We start from the raw sequence: 19,794 nt of genomic DNA on the forward strand, positions 1-19,794 counted from the left end.
CTCTTAAATAGTTTTGTGAAAAAAAAAACAAACATGCATTAGGAACCAGTTTGTGAAAAACAGGGTTTTACAGCGCTTGCAACACATTAAGGTCATATCAGCGCCAGTAAAAAGGAAGAAAATTGGATAGTGAAAAGATTCTAGATGTACAATAAAAAGGCCTTGAGGAAAAAAGTAAGACAAAGGGGAATTGATTCAAATAGGGAACAGAAGTAGATTCCAAGAGCACACCATCAATGTACTTTGTTTGAGATCACCTAAATGTCTCACCCATACACCAGCTCAAGATCCCGCTGAGAGGAATATACTCAAATGCTTAAATTATACATTCAAAATAACAATACATAAAAATGAGATGATTTACAAGGAAAAAATATCATATCTCCCAAAACAATAGCTATGCATTTGACTATTTCCCCTCCCAGCCAAGCACTACGGCCAGGGCCAGGGCAAAACCAAGTAATCTCATTCCAAGACAAAGATAGAAAGCAAATTGGAAAACAGATATACAGGGATAGAAGACACAGTAACACCCTACCCACTATGGGAGGCCAGAAACCCCACCCAGTAAAAACAAGAAAGAAACTTGAATAAAAAAAATAAAAACGAGCTACGTTACATAGTGGAAACAACTCCATTACCAAATTGATAAGTCTGCCACCAGATAGCCACGTTTTGTTTTAATGTCTTTTATTAAAAAAGAAATAGTCAACTAAGTTGTTTTTAATATTAAACCCCAACACCAAAACGAAAAAGGTAAACACAGACTATGCAGACCTGCCAACCCTTCACATTCCAAAAGTGGAATCAGAATAGGAATTTGAGACAAAAAATAGGAATTTCACCTCTTTCATCCCCCCCCCCCCCCCCCCCCCCCCTCTTTGCTCTTTTTTTATTCTTAGCATTATAATCACTTTTGTAAATCGGAATTTTAGAGACAATGGCGGAATAATACAAAATGGAAGAGTGAAAATAGGAATGATTCCGCCAAAAGCGGAAGGGTTGGCAGGTATGGACTATGGTATCCACAGTTAACAGACCAAGATCATACCAGTAAGTTAAACCTGCTCTAATAATTAGCTCTTAAACTTAATATCTTTCAAATTCTTTCACCCTCTTTATTATTCAACCAATTTTCAGTGCCTGAGCCTGTCATCTCAAGATTCATAGCAGCCACTTGGTGGCTTTTCATCAAAAATCAATAAAAAAGACAACAATGGTGGATATGAAATATAAATTATATACCAACAGGTATAATGAGACATTTGGCATTTTTTCGCCACTGATCTATGCTTTTTTTTTCTTTCTTTTTCTTTAAAAAAAATAAAATTCTATTCTTTTTATTTTAATTTCAGAGTCAAATATCAACACTTTGAGGTCATATCAGTACCGTGGAGTGAAAAAAATAAAATAATCATGCAATTTGTTTGCTTTTATTCTTCTAATCTTTTTCCTTTTTTTTTTTTTTTTTTAAAGCATGTATTGTTCTATGACAGAATAAGGGAAAAACAATGAGGGGGATACTCTACTTCTCACAGGTGGGAATTAATATCCGATTCAATAAGGGGGAATGTGAAAAGTTGTTTAAGCGATGAGATTAGATCATAATCGTTACAAAACATTTGGAAAATACAATGTAAAATAATGCATTCTAGCTGCATGGTAAACTCCTTAACCATCTCCCTTTCGACCCATAGGAAAATCGTCACATTTGTCATGATGCAGCCATCATTTTTGTCATTTTAATTTCTTTAGTAAATCATATTTGAACAAAAATGGTTGATATAGTTAAAGTATATTAACACTGTGATGACGAGCTCGTTTAGCAACAAAAGAAAATATGTATAGCAAGAACTAACAGATTTTGTGTTTGAGTGAAATAAATCTCTTTTTGGATAGGTTGGGTGTGAAGTTTTGGGGAAAATCCGGAAAATGGCCAGAAAGGAGAGAGTTGAAGAGTACTATATATGTAAGATTTCAATATGACCAATAATGCTTTTTTCAATCATTGGTTTAATGATACGTTGATGATATTATTGATAAATCACTTTGTCTCTTTTACATTAAAGGCATTTTTTAAAATGCAATTGTAAATCAAGCCTTAAGCCTTGTCATGCTCTGCTATGTTAATAAAACAATTTGATTTCTAATCATTCAATCCCCATATATATATGAAAGTTTCTGGGTATCATTTTAGAAATTAACTTGCAAATAATGGCTCAAAATTCCCATCTATGAGTTTCTAGCAGGTTATTATAATTCTAGTTGATATTGTTATATCTTGGCATTCTAAATTATTATTATTACGCGTTGCATGCAATGATCAATCAATACTGAAGGGAGTCGTCATTACCATGGTACGGCTGTCACAAATCTCTATCTATGTTTCTAGGGTGAGTTCTATAATTGGGTTGGTCATGATGGTGGAAGTGGTTCGAGTAGTCTGTGTGTGGCCAGGGCAATTTAGAAAAGGATTGTGGGTAAATTCAAGTTTTAAAGAAACATGCAAAATGCAAGTAAGAAAGAGGGCAACAATAAATAGATTTTTATAGATGAAAAAAGAGAGAGAAACAAAAGAAAAGATTATAAAATTGTAAAAAACTAGAATCATGAAACACACTATGCTCCACATTGAGTCTCAAAAACATTGCTGGATTCACTGAGCAAAGCCACGCTAATCTTTTTCTTGATTATTTCAATTCAATTTACGAAAAGTGTCATCAAACACAATTTGATATACTCTTGTATTACAGGATGTGCTCTTTTTCCTTCAAAAAGTCATTTATCCATAAAAAGACCAGCCTCAAGCAATAAACAAAACTATATTTTTCTAGTCGTTCACAAAAAAAAAAACAACAAAAAACCCACCCAACATAGTTTCAAGTAATTAGATTTTAACATTCTCCATGCTCAGTTTCACTCCTTTTTTTTAAATAGATACACAAATCAATTTAGTTTATGCTCTCAGTACTGTGATTAGTAAAAATCTTAATTAAAAGCCAACCCTTCGTTGATACAAACAGTCGCATACACACTCATTCCATCATCATCAACTTTGTTATACAGTCGACCTCGAAATTGGGAAACCCAGCTAATCGGGACGAAATTCAAGGGAATGGAACTTTTCTAATTACTAATTCTAATTTACCCTTTTAAAAGGACAAAGGTCTCTAGCTGATCAGGACAAAACTGTTTGAGCCAGACATTAATTTTGACAATTTTATTGCAACATTTCCCGTTATCTCTGTCTCCAGATATCATATTAAAGAACAGGAAGACCCAATTAAAAGTTGTCATTACACTGTGTAAACCACATCAACGAATAGTGCACTCAACCTGTGTACTAAAAGTAATTTTTTTTTGTGGTTAGGGGTCATGGTCTTTTGTCTTCCAAGGAGTGAAATGAATCTCATATATTTATCATTTATAGTCAAATTCAATCACCCCCCCCCCCCCCCCCCCCCCCCCACCATAGAAGGAAATATGTTATATTACATTGGCGTTATAGTTTTAACTATAATGCCAGCATAATATATTTCTTCTTCTTGTTTACCTGTAGAAGGCCAAAACGTCGTTTACTGTGTTTTGTATCTTTTATAAGAGTCTTTTTTACTCCCTTTCTTTTACTATACATTTTATTGACTCATTTAGACAACTTTAGATTTTGGTTTAAAAAAATTTAAAAAAATAAATGGATCATAATTCTAAAGAAAAGAGAAAGAATGAACCATTTCTATCTCAGGGAGGCCAGCTCTTTTGAAGTCTACACTTCTTAATCACTTCATTTCATGGCTACACATCCAGAGAGAGACTGCCTTTGATGTGACAGCACAGCTTTGGTGCTGTAAGGGTTGTAGGACAACTGGGATCTTTACCGTTCTTGGTAAAATCAGGAAACCCGACAAATGGAGACGATGTTTGGCAGTGACAGACATTTTCCCAATTAGCAGACCTGCCCAACTGGACTTGAAAAAATTCGTAGTTTTCAGGGGTTTTAACATATTTAACACTAGAACTACAAGTACAATTGACCAATGTGTCATTAATATGTTCATATATTGCTTTTATTTCCCTTATAGTCTAGCTATGGCAACAAAACTTTGTTTTCAGGAAGTGTTATAGATCTTTATATAATTGTTGATTAACAGCAGGCTCTCATTTTACTATCGAGTACAGTGAAAGAATGTGAGTCAAGAGCCTTTTCCAAGGACTCATCTATGCGTTGAGCGAGGTTCGAACCCGAACCAGGACTTTCCAATCCGAAAGCGAGTGTCATACCAAAAGACCACATAGTCGCAACTCTCACCTTCTGTCGTCTTCTCCTTGTCTTCTGTCTTCGTTTTACTCTCCTCTTGAGTAGGGGGCGGAGCATCTTCTGGTAAGAGTGAAAAACAAAACAAACAAAATGAAATGAGTTAATAAGAAAAACAAAAGTTGTGCTAAAATTAAATGGGTCAATTTGTCCTCATTTTCTATTTGACGATATGAATAAAGTGACTCATAAACCAAACTCTTACAGGTCACTATTGTTTGACACCTTGCAAAGTTGACCATCTCTGCCTCCGCTTGGTGAAGCACGAGTGAAAATCTGATTTAAAATCTATATAATAGTGGTGACTGAAGATAGATCAAACACGTGCCATTAATATATGACGGCTATGTAGTCTTGTGGTATGACACTCGCTTTCGAATCGGAAGGTCCTGGGTTCGAGCCTTGTTCAGCGCTATGGTTGCTAAATCTAACTTAAATCTATAGAAAATGATACGAAAAGAAATGGTAGCGGTGTCATCTTGAGATTTCAAAATCCTATCAATTTACATGTTTGTGTTGAGAATAGTGGCTATTTGGCTTAAATGCTGGCCAACTAACTTTGCGGTGTTTGTGTGTGTGTTAACACGTGACCTCAAGAAGTCGGGGAGAAGTGGCTCTCAATAGACAAGAATTTGAAACGACTTTTTTTATGGGGTCGTGGATAGCTCATACGGTAGAGTCACTATCTCCCCCCCCCTCCGGCCAGGGGGAGTACCAGTAAGTTCGCGGGTTCAAGCCCCCCTCCCCCTCTCCCCACATCGCGGCTGCAAAGATTATATTGTTATCTTCTGGCACTTTCCTACACTTCATTTCTTGTTGTTATCAATTTTCATTTTAAAAATCTATTTTGTCATGAATGACAATGAATGGTTGTGACAAAAATGACAATTGTGATTCTCATTACTTTTTGGTCGAAAACTGTACTGTGTGATAGAATGACAAGCAATTGTCACCGTCTAATTAACTCACTTGAGATGAACCATGCACGTTATGCATGATACAGACCCAGGTTAAAATGATGCATCACAAAAACCTTTTGAAACTACAAGATATATGCCATACCATAAAGTTACCAATTTGGCATTTTAAATGCCAAATTTCAAAAGGGTAGCATTTGAAAAACCATTGGCATAGAAAAATTTGGTTTGCTATTTTGGCTGTTTTTTTTTTTTTTTTTGGTGTATGTTATGAGATTATCAAAATTCGTGCAAATTTTTTTTTAGGTTAACATAAAAACATAAATCTATTGTTTTTATTCTCCATGTAAAAATATCATGTATGAACATAATCATGTTTTAACTTGATTAAGTTTTCTTAATTGCTTTTTTTTTTTTTTCCACAAATTTTTTTTAAATGTTCAAAAAGTGTTGTCTGAAAATTCCTGTCTGAAGTGAGTTAATGCTACAAAGAATGTTTTGTTTGTTTGTTTGTTTGTTGCTTTAGGTCTCTTCCAACACAATTGAGGTTATATGAGAGACCGCTGAAACAAAAAAACAAGCAATCTAACAAAAATAGTACAAATGTAAATCAAAATCATAACCTAAAGATATCATAAGCTAAATTATAAATAACCAAGAACAAACAGGCAGAAGATTTACAGAAAAAAAAATATCCCCTGTCAAAAATACAATCACAAACCAAAGAAGCAGGATAGGCTAGTAAAGAGAAGAAGAAACGACATCACTATCGGATCGTACACCCATGCGAACATCATAGGTATAAAATTCAAGGGTGATGCTCCCATCCAACCACCCGCCACTATCGGATCGTACACCCATGCGAACATCATAGGTATAAAATTCAAGGGTGATGCTCCCATCCAACCACCCGCCACTATCGGATCGTACACCCATACGAACATCATAGGTATAAAATTCAAGGGTGATGCTCCCATCCAACCACCCGCCACTATCGGATCGTACACCCATGCGAACATCATAGGTATATGATTCAAGGGTGATGCTCCCATCCAACCACCCGCCACTATCGGATCGTACACCCATGCGAACATCATAGGTATATGATTCAAGGGTGATGCTCCCATCCAACCACCCGCCACTATCGGATCGTACACCCATGCGAACATCATAGGTATATGATTCAAGGGTGATGCTCCCATCCAACCACCCGCCACTATCGGATCGTACACCCATGCGAACATCATAGGTATAAAATTCAAGGGTGATGCTCCCATCCAACCACCGCCACTATCGGATCGTACACCCATGCGAACATCATAGGTATAAAATTCAAGGGTGATGCTCCCATCCAACCACCCGCCTACAAAGAATGGGATCAACTCCAAACTCCAATGCTGTAAAAAGAATTTGATTTTTTAAAAAAATAATAAAAAAAATCATCAAACCATCTTCGCATCATCCTACCTTGAGTGGAATCTGTAGATTTCTCTGTCGTCGTCGTTGTCGTGTCATTACCATCCTTGCCGCTATCGGTATCCTTTGTTGATTTTGTCTCATTAGATTTACTAGTATCTTCCTTTGGTTTCGGCTTGGGTTTGTAGTTCTGTAAAAATGACGACACAGGCAATTCAATTCAAATGCAATCAATACTCTTCATTACTCGTCGTAAAGTCACTTCCTTCCTAATGACGCATGGTAACTTATTAACACTGGCTCTAAACTATCGGAACAATGGCGGACGCCCGTATTAAATATTTCTCCGGCGAGCATAAAAGTGTATCCAGAGGAAAAAACCCCATAAATTTGATCATGTTTTGACTATTACACATTCTGATCACAAGGCATATGAAAAGTTCTAGCCAGCATGAAGAATAAAAAGTAATGATTTTCTTCGTTTAGAACCAAGATGGCCACCGGGCGTCGTGACATCAGACTATTGAATCCAATTGTCAAAATCTGATGCTAATTGTGTAAGCAGCGCCTGATGGGGCGTTTCTGGGGGTTTTTTTTCCCAATCACCCACACATTAAACAAAAGTTATTCAGTTTTTTTTTCCCTCTTCATTTTACTAAAAAATAATGTCTTTGTTCTAAAAAAACAAACTATAAAAATATGAAGAAAAAAAAAGGGATAATTATAAACAAATAAGTCAGAGTAACGATATGAAAAAGTCTGTATGTAACAATGCCAGGCAAAACAGAAAGAAAAATACAAGAAAAAAAAGCATCTCTCCCCCCCCCCCCCCAAAAAAAAAAACAACAACAAAAAAAACAACCAAAAAAAACCCCCAAAAAATATGCCCGGGGGATCAAAGCTCAGACTTCCTATGAAATGGTTTTAATGAGGAGGTCTGAGGTTCGATCCCCAGCCGATGTGGCTGATTTTTCAAGAATGGTTTCTTTTTCTTTTTCATTTTTCTTTCTGCCTTGTCTGGCTCCATTGCATACAAACCTTGTGATACAGAATTATAATTTCCATACAAGGAAGGATAAAGTAGATCTTATCTTTTCAATTTTTAAATTTTACACCCAGTACAGTGCCTGCTCCCCAATTTGTTACAAATAAAAGTAAAAGAGATCCCATGTCTGAAAACGGATGTTAGGGACTGCCCTCTCAGCGCACAGGGCATTTGTATAGGATCAGCGCAAACATTTGGTGGGTAGGGTGACAACAATGCTCTCCACAATGCCTTTATTTCCACTTGGCCTAAACACATCCAGTCAGGCATCTATTAAGACCAGGGTTCATGGATTGGATTGCCAGCAATATCAGGCCATGGATCATAATCATAACAATTATAATAATAATAATAATAATCATAACAATTATAATAATAATAATAATAATAATCATAACAATTATAATAATAATAATAATAATAATAATAATCATAATAATAATAATAATCATAATAATAATAATAATAATAATAATAATAATAATAATAATAATAATAATAATAATAATAATAATATCTTTTATTATTACTATTACTACTACTACTACTACTATTATTATTATTATTATTATTATTATTATTGTTATTATTGTTATTGTTATTATTGTTATTATTATTATTATTATTATTATTATTATTGTTATTATTATTATTATTATTATTATTATTATTATTATCATCATAATTTTTAATGTCATTTTTATTATTATCATTATCAATATCAGTTTTATTATTATACTATTATTATCATCATCATGATGATCATTATTATTATTAAAAATTATTATCGTTATTATAATAATCATTATTATCACTATAATTATTATTCCCATTACTTATTATTATCATCATCATGATTATTCTTATTATCAACATCATCAAATGGAGTGCACAGACCTTGGCCTTATTGATGAGGTATCTCATCTCTCTATCCAAGGCAGCAATCTTAGTGGCAATGTCTTCGGTCAGGAGGACGGGGTCTTCGTAAGGCTGCAACTTCTGCTGGTCCTTCACGTATTTGTCTCGCCAATCCTGGATGGGGGAAGGGAAGGGAATGAGTAATGAATGGATAATGTGAATTCAATGCTCAGTTGGTAGGAGGGCTTCACTTCACACTCAACGGAAACAAGATCAAACTCTGGGGTGCAGTCGAGATTTTGTTTCTTCTTCTTTTGACTCCCCTGTCCACCCAGCAGTGATTGGGTAGCTGGGTCAAATAGATCTGTTGGAAAGAACGTTTTGCGATAGACTAACATCCTATCCAAAGGATAGCAAGCAAACTGGGATAAACTCTGGATCCATGGGCCTAATAGGTCTGAAGGACTAAAAGAAGAAGTAAAAATGTTAATAATTGGATGTTTAGTCAAATGAAGGAAAAAATGGTGTTCAGTTTAGTTAGTCTTAAAAGTTTAACAGCCATTGCAATACTTTGAGGTCATTTCAGTGTCTTTGTGCGGCTATGCGGTCTGGTGGCATGACACTCGCTTTCGGACCGGACAGTCCTGGGGTTTGAGTCTTGCTAGGCACATAGTTGAGTCCTTGAAAAATGCTCTTTACTCACATTCTCTCACCGCACTCAGGTGTAAAATGAGTACCTGGCTGTTAACAGTGTTGCCTCTGTGGAAAACAATTGTAATATCGCCTAATAGACGTCATGTCTCGTTCTGTTCTCCAAGTTACGTGTTGCTGCTGGTCAGGGACCCTTTGAAAAGGGCTTTGAGCACATTTCGTGGATATTGCGCTATATAAAATATTATTTTAAAAAAAAAAAAAAAAGGGAGGGAGGTGGAAGTCAAAAGAAAAAGACAGATGGATTTAGAATGACTACCAGAGTGTAAGAAAAACATTGACGATGACAAAGGAGAATAGGCTGGGAATCAATCAAAGCAGCAAACTGTCCCTGTGCCCAACCTATGGAGTAAACATTACGTGTCAATACAATTTCAATCAAGATGATTTACAATGGAAAAAAAAAAACATGCCATCTCAACTCACAACCCCCCCCCCCCCCCCCCCCAAAAAAAAAAAAAACTACAAAAAAACAATAAACAATCATCTCTCTCACAACCCCCACCCCCCTCTCAAAAAACAAAACAACCCCCCCCCCCCCCCCAACAAAAGAAACAAAAAAAAAAAAACCAAACAAAAACAAAAAAACCCAATATTAAATTTCATCCAACTTTTTCCCTGTCTATAAAGCAGTTCAGCGGAAGTGAAAAAAAAAAAAAAAAGAGGGAATAGAACTGACCCTTGATTCGTTGATGAGTTTTTCCAGCGTGTCGAGTTCCACCTGTGTAAAAATGGGGTCCTCCAAATCTGACATGTTCTTGACAGTTTCCAAGAAGATGTTTGTCTGGTTCAGGACATTCTTCAACGCCTCCAGGGCTCTGGGTCTCTCCTCCATCTCGTATACTCTCTTGATAATTTTCTTGGTGCCGTCCGTTAGCGTCTTCAATTTGGACGTGTAGTCCTGGGAGATGCAGATACAAATTGGCAAATAAAGTCAAATGCTTTGTGTTTTCTCATTTCAGGCCCTCTGTTTGCAACGCCTTACCATAGAAACATTTGGGGAAAAAGAATTTTTTGTCTATTCTTAAACGTTTGCTTAAAACTTATTTGTTTCAATTTTAGAAGATGATATGAGAAGCAAGATAGGCATCTGGTTTAATAATAATAATAATAATAATAATAATAATAATAATAATAATAATAATAATAATAATAATAATAATAATAATAATAATAATAATAATAATAATAATAATAATAAAAATATATACTTTATTCATCCAAAAAAATGGAAATTCGTTTACAGAAGTGGCATGCATGAAAAAGTATAAACACAAAGTTGAGAATCTATGGTGACAATGTATACATATATAGATGTTGTGTTGTAATGCATGTTTGTGTGTGCGTGTGTGTATGTGTGACAGAGCGAGCATGTTTCAGCCAAAGTAATTTGTAATTTAAGCGCTTAGTCTGATGTCTCAGAGTTACGGCATTTTATAATTTTTCAGCATTATTATTTATTATTATTCATTTTTTTTTTTTAAGGAGATTAACTATATAACAAAGTCAAGCAAAAAAAAGGAGGAGATGATGGACTCCCTTACAAGACAGACGGAAAGAACAACGACTAACTCTCATGTACAAAATGACGGCCATCTCACCAGAACAACTAGACATACAATGAAATTCACGCATTCATAAAAAAAAAACAAAAAAAATAAAACACTCAAAAACACTCAAATACCAATCTACAGACTCAAACATGTTCAAATATTCATTTGCACACTGCACTAATAAACGCTCTTTCTGAATCATGTGTGAACATAACAGATTTAGAAACATCCAAGTGAAGATTATCAAAATTCTTCAGCCTAAACACCAACAATGGCTGTCATATTCAACAACTCTCCGCCCTCGAATACAAATACTCAGAATGGAGTCGACTTCGGGTAGCATTCAGATTCAGATTTCTCCTTTGACTAAAAAAAAAAAAATTGCGGATTTCCGCTGATCCGAGGAAAACCACCAGCACAACTCAATAATTGAGGCCTTACCGATTTCTTGGAATCGTCCGTCTGCTCATAGAGCCAATCTGAGGCCTCCGACAACTGCTCCCTTAGCTTGTTCCTCTCCTCCTCTCCAGCACACTTGTAGTAGGAGTTGTCCTCATCGGATAGCTTATCCTGGAAGTCAAAGATGAATGACTCTAGCTCATTTTTCACTTTCTCCAGTTCAGCCTTTTCCTTGTCTGCATTTCGCAGGTCAGTCAACCTTTAGTGGAGGAAAAACAAATTGATTCCTAATCCTAAACTGAAATTCTTATGATTATCTAAGGCTCGTGGCACTTGTTATGTTTTTGTTTTACGGAATTTGTGACACATTTAGGTCTTTCAGCACCAGTAGAAAAAAAGCAAATGGGAGAGTTAAAAAGTTATAGATTTACAATTAAAAGCACACAAGAAAAGTAAGACAAAGGGGAATTGGTTAAAATAGGGAACAGATGTAGATTCCAAGAGAGTAATATCGTTGTGCATAGTTTAAGATCACCTAAAAGTCTCATGCAGACACAAGCACAGGACCCCACTGAGAGGAACACACTCAAATGCTTACATTATACATTCAAAACAACAAATATGCGTCAGATGTTGCACGAGTTAGGTCTGATATACAAGTGAATAAAAGTGAAAAATCGCATCTCTATGATTTTCGGTTTTTCACTTCATTGTTTTTATTATCCATCTAACTACATTCTCACAACAGGATTTTAGAATATGAAGCTTATAGATAATTAAATGTAGTTTTTTTTCTCTTTTCTCTGAGATCTATCGAAGAGAAATACCTTCAAAATTGACCTAAAATCTTCCTCTAAGGTAGATGATTTCAATTTGGCACTGAGACCGAAATTGTTTTAAACCACCAAACCCTAACATTTAGCAGATATTGAGCTATATATCATGCGCACCGCAGAGGATCGTGATTCGTGGAGACGGCTGACTGGCAACATGTTCAAGAGTACAAGCCACAATGGATGATGATGATGAAGATGATGTTTAACTTATTAAAAACTCTTGTTCAATTCCTTACTTACCTTTTCTTTGCTATCTTGAGAGCATCTTTGGACAGGTCAGGAATGTCCTTGACCTCGTGTTGGGATTTGATCTCTTCCTTGACAGTGGTCAACTTAGGCCCGGTATCTTTCTTTTTGGCATCTCCGTCCTTGGTTGTGTTATTGCTGGCTTTGTCACCGTCCTTGCTCTCTGCATTCTCTTTCTTCTGGTCAGAATCCTTCTCCTTATCGGATGTCTGATTTCACAAATTAAAAAAAATAAAAATTTTTAAAAATAAAATGCCCTTTATTCATCCCCATGGGGAAATTTTTCTTTAGGGTCTATTCCAAGGGAAGACTGGAATAACCCAGGCGTTAGCCGCAGTGCAGCATTGCAAAGTGAGCTAGGGAGAGGTGACTTGCTCAAGGAAACACAGCGTGGCAAGTGATTGAACTCGTTACTTTTCAGGTATGAAGCAAAGACCGTACCACTGAGCCACGCTATCCCCTAGAACCATGTTAAGTCTTTTTCTCTACTACTAGTGGAGAACCCCCACTATTTGCAGGGAAATAAATGCTATTACGAACAGACATTCAATCTCTTTGAATTATTGTACTCGTGTGTTGTGGAAATTTACATAGATTGTAACAAATCTATTGAGCCATCAACCATCAAAATCCAGATGGTAATAAGTCTGTGGGTGTGCGCAAATAAATCTGGCAACAGGGTGGCCCCAAATGGCAATTTCCCACATCAAAGGACAGATCATTATGCCCTAGCGGATATGATGAATAATTATTTGAGTCAATGGGTGATTGAATTACCCTTAACTTACCTCTCTCTCGAGTTCGAGGGTGAACTTGAGAGTTATAAAAAAAAAAGAATAGATTTCTGTCCCGGAGAGACAAAGCGATATATTTTACAAAATTGTGATTGGAGAAAGTGAGGATATTTTAACAGTGCTTTTAGTTCATTTAAGTACCAGGAACCAAGGTAATGAAATGACCATTTTTTTACAATAATATAAACAATCTGTGTTTATCAAAAATGTAAAGTATAATTATTATAGTTTATTTAGAAAAAAAAACAAAACAAACCCAAACAAAAACAGATCTTTAACTAGCCCCGATAGAAAAGATCGCTACCTTTTTCTCGCTCTCTTTCTCTCCTTCTTCCTTCTTTCCATCGGAAGGCTTGCTCTCCTCTTTTGTCTTCTCCTCTCCACTCTCCTCTGCCTTCTCTACCACCTCCTCCTCCTTGTCTGAAGAGCTCTGTTCTTCCTGTTCATGAGATTGGATAAATGTCTTATCAAATTAAGTCGTTCAAAATATAAATTCTGTTAAATACTCCACAAGAGAGATACATACAAAGGACAAAGCAAAGTCGACAGTGCATCCCAAGCTTTAGTTTTTAAAAAAAAAGAGCTTTTATACAGCGCAATATCCACTAAATGTGATCAAAGCGCTTTACAAGGGGTCCCTGGTCAACAGCAACATTTAACATGTAGGACGGGACATGACGCCTGTTAGGCGATATTACAATTTTTGGGACAAAGACAACGCTGTTAACGGCCAGGTACTCATTTTACACCCGAGTACGGTGAGAGAATGTGAGTAAAGAGCCTTTTCCAAGGACTCAACTATGTAAAGGCTCTTTACTCAAATTCTCTCACTATACTCAGATGTAAAATGAGTACCTGGCCGTTAACGGCATTGTCTCTGTCCGAAAAAATTGTAATATCGCCTAACAGGCGTCATGCCTCGCCCTACATGTTAAGTGTTGCTGTTGGCCAGGGACCCCTTGTAAAGTGCTTTGAGCATGTTTAGTGGATATTGTACAATATAACAGCTCAATTTTTGTTTTTTATTTCTGTATGTATCACAAGAGTCTTTTTATAATTTATTTTGTTTAAGACTTAAAAAAAAAAAATTATTGAAAATGAGACATGTAATCTAAATATTAAAAAAAAAATAAAAAGACATAAAGAAGGGGGAAAAAAAAAGAAGAAGGAAATATTAGGTTTGCTATATAAATAAAATGTTTTAATCTTACCCATCACCAAAGGGAATAATTTGAATATGACAAAAAAGCCCCATCCTAGTGCAAAATAATGATGATAGATCACGTGCTCAAAGGACAATAAAACACAATGCGGAAAAAACATACCATTGGACATGCAAACTCATGAGGAAAAGGTGAAATATTTATTAAGTAAGAGACATTAAAATTATTATTTTTTAATAAAAAAATAAAAAAATGCCTTTTCATCCAGCATCGTCAGATGCCGTCACCTAGGCATTCCAAGAAGGAATATGGATAGTCTATAAAAACCAACGTCTGATGTCAACAGGAATCAACCGTGTTGCCCAAAATGAGTAAAATTGAGGTAAATAATCTTTCTCAAAGAACAAATGCATGCTTAATTACTATTATTATTAATATTATCACTGTCGTCATCATCATTATTATTATTATCAATTTTATCACCATCGTCATCATCATCATCATCATAATTACTATTATTATTATTATTATTACTATTATCATGATTATTATTACTTTTAGTAGAAATGGATTAGAGATTAATCGAATACACAATAATTATAATTGACGAATGACAAACACCATGGACATTCTAAATTAAATTTTCATTTTTTGTTTGTATCCTGGTGACGATTTTTGATTTGTTACCATCAAAAATTGGAACACACCACAAGCCTATTTGTGTTACAACATAAATTCCAGTCAATGAAAAAACATTCTAAAATCTTAAATAATATTTCATTAGTGAAAACTATATCCATAAACTCCTTTTAATTTTATCATAACTTTTTCAAAACTGATTAGAATTTTTCAATGAACTGTAAACTATTCTTTAAGAGTTCTTGTTTTAGGGTCACATGACCTAACGTTCATTAGTAAAAGATTATTATTATTATTATTATCATTACCACTATTATTAGTATTATTATTATTCTTATTATCATCATCATCTTTATTTCATTATCATTACTGTTATTATTATTATTATTATTATTATTATCATTATTATTATTATTATTATTATTATTATTATTATTATTATTATTATTATTATTATTATTATTATTATTATTATTATTAATATTATTATCATCATCATATTTATTTCATTATCATTATCAATATTATTATTATCATCATAATAATAATAATAATGTTATTACTAATAATAATAATAATAATAATAATAATAATAATAATAATAATAATAATAATAATAATAATAATAATGATAATAATAATGTTATTATTATTATTAATAATAATAATAATAATAATAATAATAATAATAATAATAATAATAATAATAATAATAATAATAATAATAATAATAATAGATAATTAAACCATCACGACCAGGAGCTAGCTACAGCTACAATTAAAACATATGACAATAAAGGACCTTCTTGGTTGTTGATTTTTCTTGAGCTCCTCGGTCGTCGTCATTGGTGGAAGCTTTTTTCCCTTCCTTTGATTTAGGGTCTTTAGCGTCTTCCTGTCAAGCAATACCATCCAATTTACCAGGGGTCAAATGTCAAGCAAATCAAGCAAAAGAAAATACAAGTAAAAAATGAAATAAAACAATATAAAAATAAAAAAATTGTTAGAAAAAGTGAATTAATTTCCTTTAAATGGAACAAAAAAACAAAAACAAATCAATAACAAAAAAAATCCAACGAGGAAAATGAACATGGTGATAACGGTAATAAGAATGAACAGTTTATTTGAATACAGAAATCTAACAGTAACGACAATAATAATCTAGATATTACAATAATGTCAGTCATCATCTCATCATGATATTGGCCCAGGTATGCTTACAAAATGAAACTTTTTGATACGATGGAAAAATTCTTAGGTTTCGAATATTTATAGCGACAATCTTTAAAAACTCCCATCCTAAGTTGATTTTTTAATCTTGGGGAAGATGTTTTTATAAATACTTATTGGTGCCACCAATAATTAACTAATTCTCATGATTCTAAAAAAAACAAAAAAAAAAAAATTTAAAATTTATTCAAAACAGGATGAATGAAACACCACACTATGCCACTACCACATCATCTCATTCATCTGTGGTGTTTCATTCATCCTGTTTTGTTGATAAAGGGGAAACCCGAAACGTTCATTTGATCTGTTTTTGTAATTATATTGAAGATTACATTCAATTTCACATTATTATTTACTTCTTCAAGCTTTGAGCAGCAACATTTACAAAATCAACCGATAAAGCTTACTGTTACTCTCTTAAACACATCGCAAACCTCAATCCAAAGCTAGAAATAAAACGAACGCATGCATGACTCCATTTCTTGCCCACTGACGATAGTTTTTTTTTCTTCGCCTTGGAAGGATGGACTTATAAAAAAAAAAAAGGACAACTGTCCAGCAGTCCAGGATCAGCAAAATATACATTTGGGAAAGCAAAGGTATGAGATCTCTTTCACTCGATGAAATTAAAAACTTCTTTCTAAAGATTGAGTCGAGCAACTCGGCAATCATACCTCAACTGTCACATCTTGAGGAGACTGAAAATTTACAAAGCAATGATCATTGCAGATGGTGACAAAAAGTGAAAAAGTCGGAAAGTTTTGAATGATTGGCATAGGCCCCATTATTACTACATTAACCCCTACTTTTAGAGCAATTGAGATGAAAAACTATTATTGATACTCTAGTTAGCCACTGGAGAATGGGAAAATGCATCTATTTGTTCCACTACACATCAAGTTTCTCACTACTAGGACATTTGATGAGTGGGGGGGGAATGTAAATTTTAAAAAGGAGGCAGTTCCTCCTTTGACCAAAATCGAGGATTTCTGCAGACTCGAGGAAAACCGTCAGCACCGATTGCTTGAAAGAGAAACAGTACAGGACTGGGGAATATGGGGAGAGGATAATGAACGATTTGCAATATAAGTTACTCTGCTCTGCAATTCTGACAAACTAGAAGAAATGTGGGAAGACTATCCTGCAAGATACGGGACACTTAGCAGCCCTGGAGGTTTATAGATGCAAAACGAGAGAGTATAAAAGGTTTTGGAAAAAAAAAAATATTTTAAAATCCATTCAAATCTCGATCGCAAGGACTTAATCATTGTGGATGCAGTTAAAACTTGAATCAGTGCTGATGGTGACAAAAAGTGAAAAAGTAGGAGAATGTTGAACGATTGTCTTTAGGCCCCATTTCTACTGCACTAAACCCCACTATTAGAGCAATTGAGATGATAGACTATCATTGATACTCTAGCTAACTTCTGGAGAGTGGGAAACTGCACCTGTGTGTTCCACCACACATCAACTATCTCATTGCTAGCACATTGTTTCGAGAAAATGTAATTTTTAATAGGAGGAAATTCCTCCTCTGGACTCCGAAATCGCGGATCCGAGGAAAACCATCAGCACTGTTGAATTAGTACCACCAATCATTGACTAACCACTCAAGGGTTCCCCAGCTAGGTGGACATGCTTTGTATACATAGAAACATACATACATATACACTATTAGGCGAATGCATTTGCTACCAAATTCAGTCCCTCGATTGGAGACCTGCCAACCCCTTCATATTCCGAAAGTGGAATCAGAACGTCAGAAAATAGGAATTTGAGACTAAAAAAAAATAGGAATCTTTAACAATGGAAAATGCTGTATCAAATTACCAACTTTGCCACCAAATATATAAAGACAATATTCGGACACAGCTGGCATAACTACATATCACATGCATTAGGTAATGGAATGAGGAAGGGGGGAAGGGAGTGCAATTAATTTTCCTACTTATCTCCCTTTTTGCAATCATAAAAAAAAAAAATCACCCTTTTAACCCCCCATTTTTTTTTCTTCTTACCATTTTCATCAGTTTTGAAAATAGGAATTTAAGAGACACTGGCGGAATAGTGAAAATAGTGGAATGGTTGGCAGGTATGTGATGGGTGGACGAGTAACAATGACAAAGACCCATCCACGCAGCACAAGAAGAATCTCAGTGTTGTGGCGTGTTGTTTTTGGGTGGACGAGTAACAATGACAAAGACCCATCCACGCAGCACAAGAAGAATCTCAGTGTTGTGGCGTGTTGTTTTTGGGTGGAAAAGTAACAATGACAAAGACCCATCCACGCAGCACAAGAAGAATCTCAGTGTTGTGGCGTATTGTTTTTGGGTGGACGAGTAACAATGACAAAGACCCATCCACGCAGCACAAGAAGAATCTCAGTGTTGTGGCGTGTTGTTTATATCAATTGTGTGCTTTTGTTAGTTTTTTGTTCACTCATGGAAAACTATTGAGCTTACATTACATGTGTGTTGCCCTCATAATAGTGTTAGTGTTCACTGTGTTGGACACAACAAAGGGACAGAATCCGTGTCAAACGCATACCCCTAATACCAAAAGTCTTGCAAAATTATAACCAAAAACCAATTTGTGCAAATGTTTGAAAATTTAAGCGAGTAAATCAATATTAGAACCAAATAAATAAAAAAGACATCAAAAAATATTAAAATGAAATTAAAAAAAAAAACAAAACAACTAAAATAAAATAAAGTTATTGCAGAAATCAGAAGAGAATGCCATTCAACCAAGCAATTAAAAAAAAAACAACCTTTAATCAAACCTTGCTTCTACAATACCCATTTTAAAATGTTAAAAATGGTTCAGCAATTAAACAATTGTTGTATTCATAATAATACTTTTGAAAAAGTTCAGGTATAGATAAAATTGGATTCTTTCAAGTTTTGTTTCAAAATGAATACAACTTCTAAATCCTTAATACTCTTATTATTTAAAAATTCATATCTCAAAAAAAAAAAAACAACAAAAAAAACACAAAACATATTGAAACTGAGAACAGAAAAAATGAGGAATTTCCATCCTTTTTTTGTTATATTTCAAATACATGAACCCCCCCCCCCCCCCCCACCAAACAAAACATTACTTCATTCTTTTAAAAATTCTGTTACTTATTATACAATGCTTAACATTTAATTATTCAAAAATGTATTCTTTCATTAATTCGAAAAAGAAATTTTAAAAAATTTAATTCTAAAACTTGTCAAAAAGTTGAAATTTTAACAACAAAGTGGTTTCCTTCTTCCATCTCAGCAACATGTAAAGATAGAACTCACCAATATCAGCCTGATAACACTGACAAAAAAACCCCCCAAAACCCTATCATCTCTTACCTCAGTGGATTCCTCCACTTTAGTGTCCTCCTCACCAGTCGACGCTCCAAACAAACCACCGATGGCACTGCCTATTTCTGGTAGAAAAAAACCCAAAACAAAACAAAGATGAATCTAAATACTAACAATCTGCACCTGTTTCTATATATATATATATATATATATATGACGCCTAAGGAAGTTCTCAAAAACTGGCTAGAAAGTTTACCAGTATCTGAATGATGAACATTTTAATCAATCTCACGAAGGTTTGAACAGTTGGTCACGATTCCTTTTAGACAAGTCCATTTTCCTTTCAATTCGACGATATTTACAAAATCAGATG

General features: G+C 34.5%; 1 protein-coding gene across 3 annotated transcripts in view; it reads right to left on the minus strand.

Moving 5' to 3' along the window:
• Positions 1-19,794, minus strand: part of LOC144960113 (hypoxia up-regulated protein 1-like) — a 49,358-nt gene that overhangs the window by 2,393 nt on the left and 27,171 nt on the right. The window contains exons 18-27 of one of the 3 annotated variants that reach the window (XM_078893087.1): positions 19,470-19,546; positions 15,692-15,784; positions 13,392-13,526; positions 12,288-12,502; positions 11,254-11,470; positions 9,939-10,160; positions 8,588-8,722; positions 6,697-6,835; positions 4,307-4,375; positions 2,354-2,443 (exon numbers count right to left, since the gene is read on the minus strand). In XM_078893087.1, coding sequence (XP_078749213.1) covers positions 2,367-2,443; positions 4,307-4,375; positions 6,697-6,835; positions 8,588-8,722; positions 9,939-10,160; positions 11,254-11,470; positions 12,288-12,502; positions 13,392-13,526; positions 15,692-15,784; positions 19,470-19,546 — 1,379 coding nt within the window. In that variant the 3' untranslated portion in view covers positions 2,354-2,366. The remainder of the gene's footprint in view (positions 1-2,353; positions 2,444-4,306; positions 4,376-6,696; positions 6,836-8,587; positions 8,723-9,938; positions 10,161-11,253; positions 11,471-12,287; positions 12,503-13,391; positions 13,527-15,691; positions 15,785-19,469; positions 19,547-19,794) is intronic. The other 2 variants (XM_078893086.1, XM_078893088.1) reach the window with 2 other exon arrangements.

This window comes from Berghia stephanieae, chromosome 14 (assembly GCF_034508935.2).
Source record: "Berghia stephanieae isolate SIO BIC M18660-M18661 chromosome 14, UCSD_Bste_1.3, whole genome shotgun sequence".
Taxonomy (NCBI): Eukaryota; Metazoa; Mollusca; class Gastropoda; order Nudibranchia; family Aeolidiidae; genus Berghia; species Berghia stephanieae.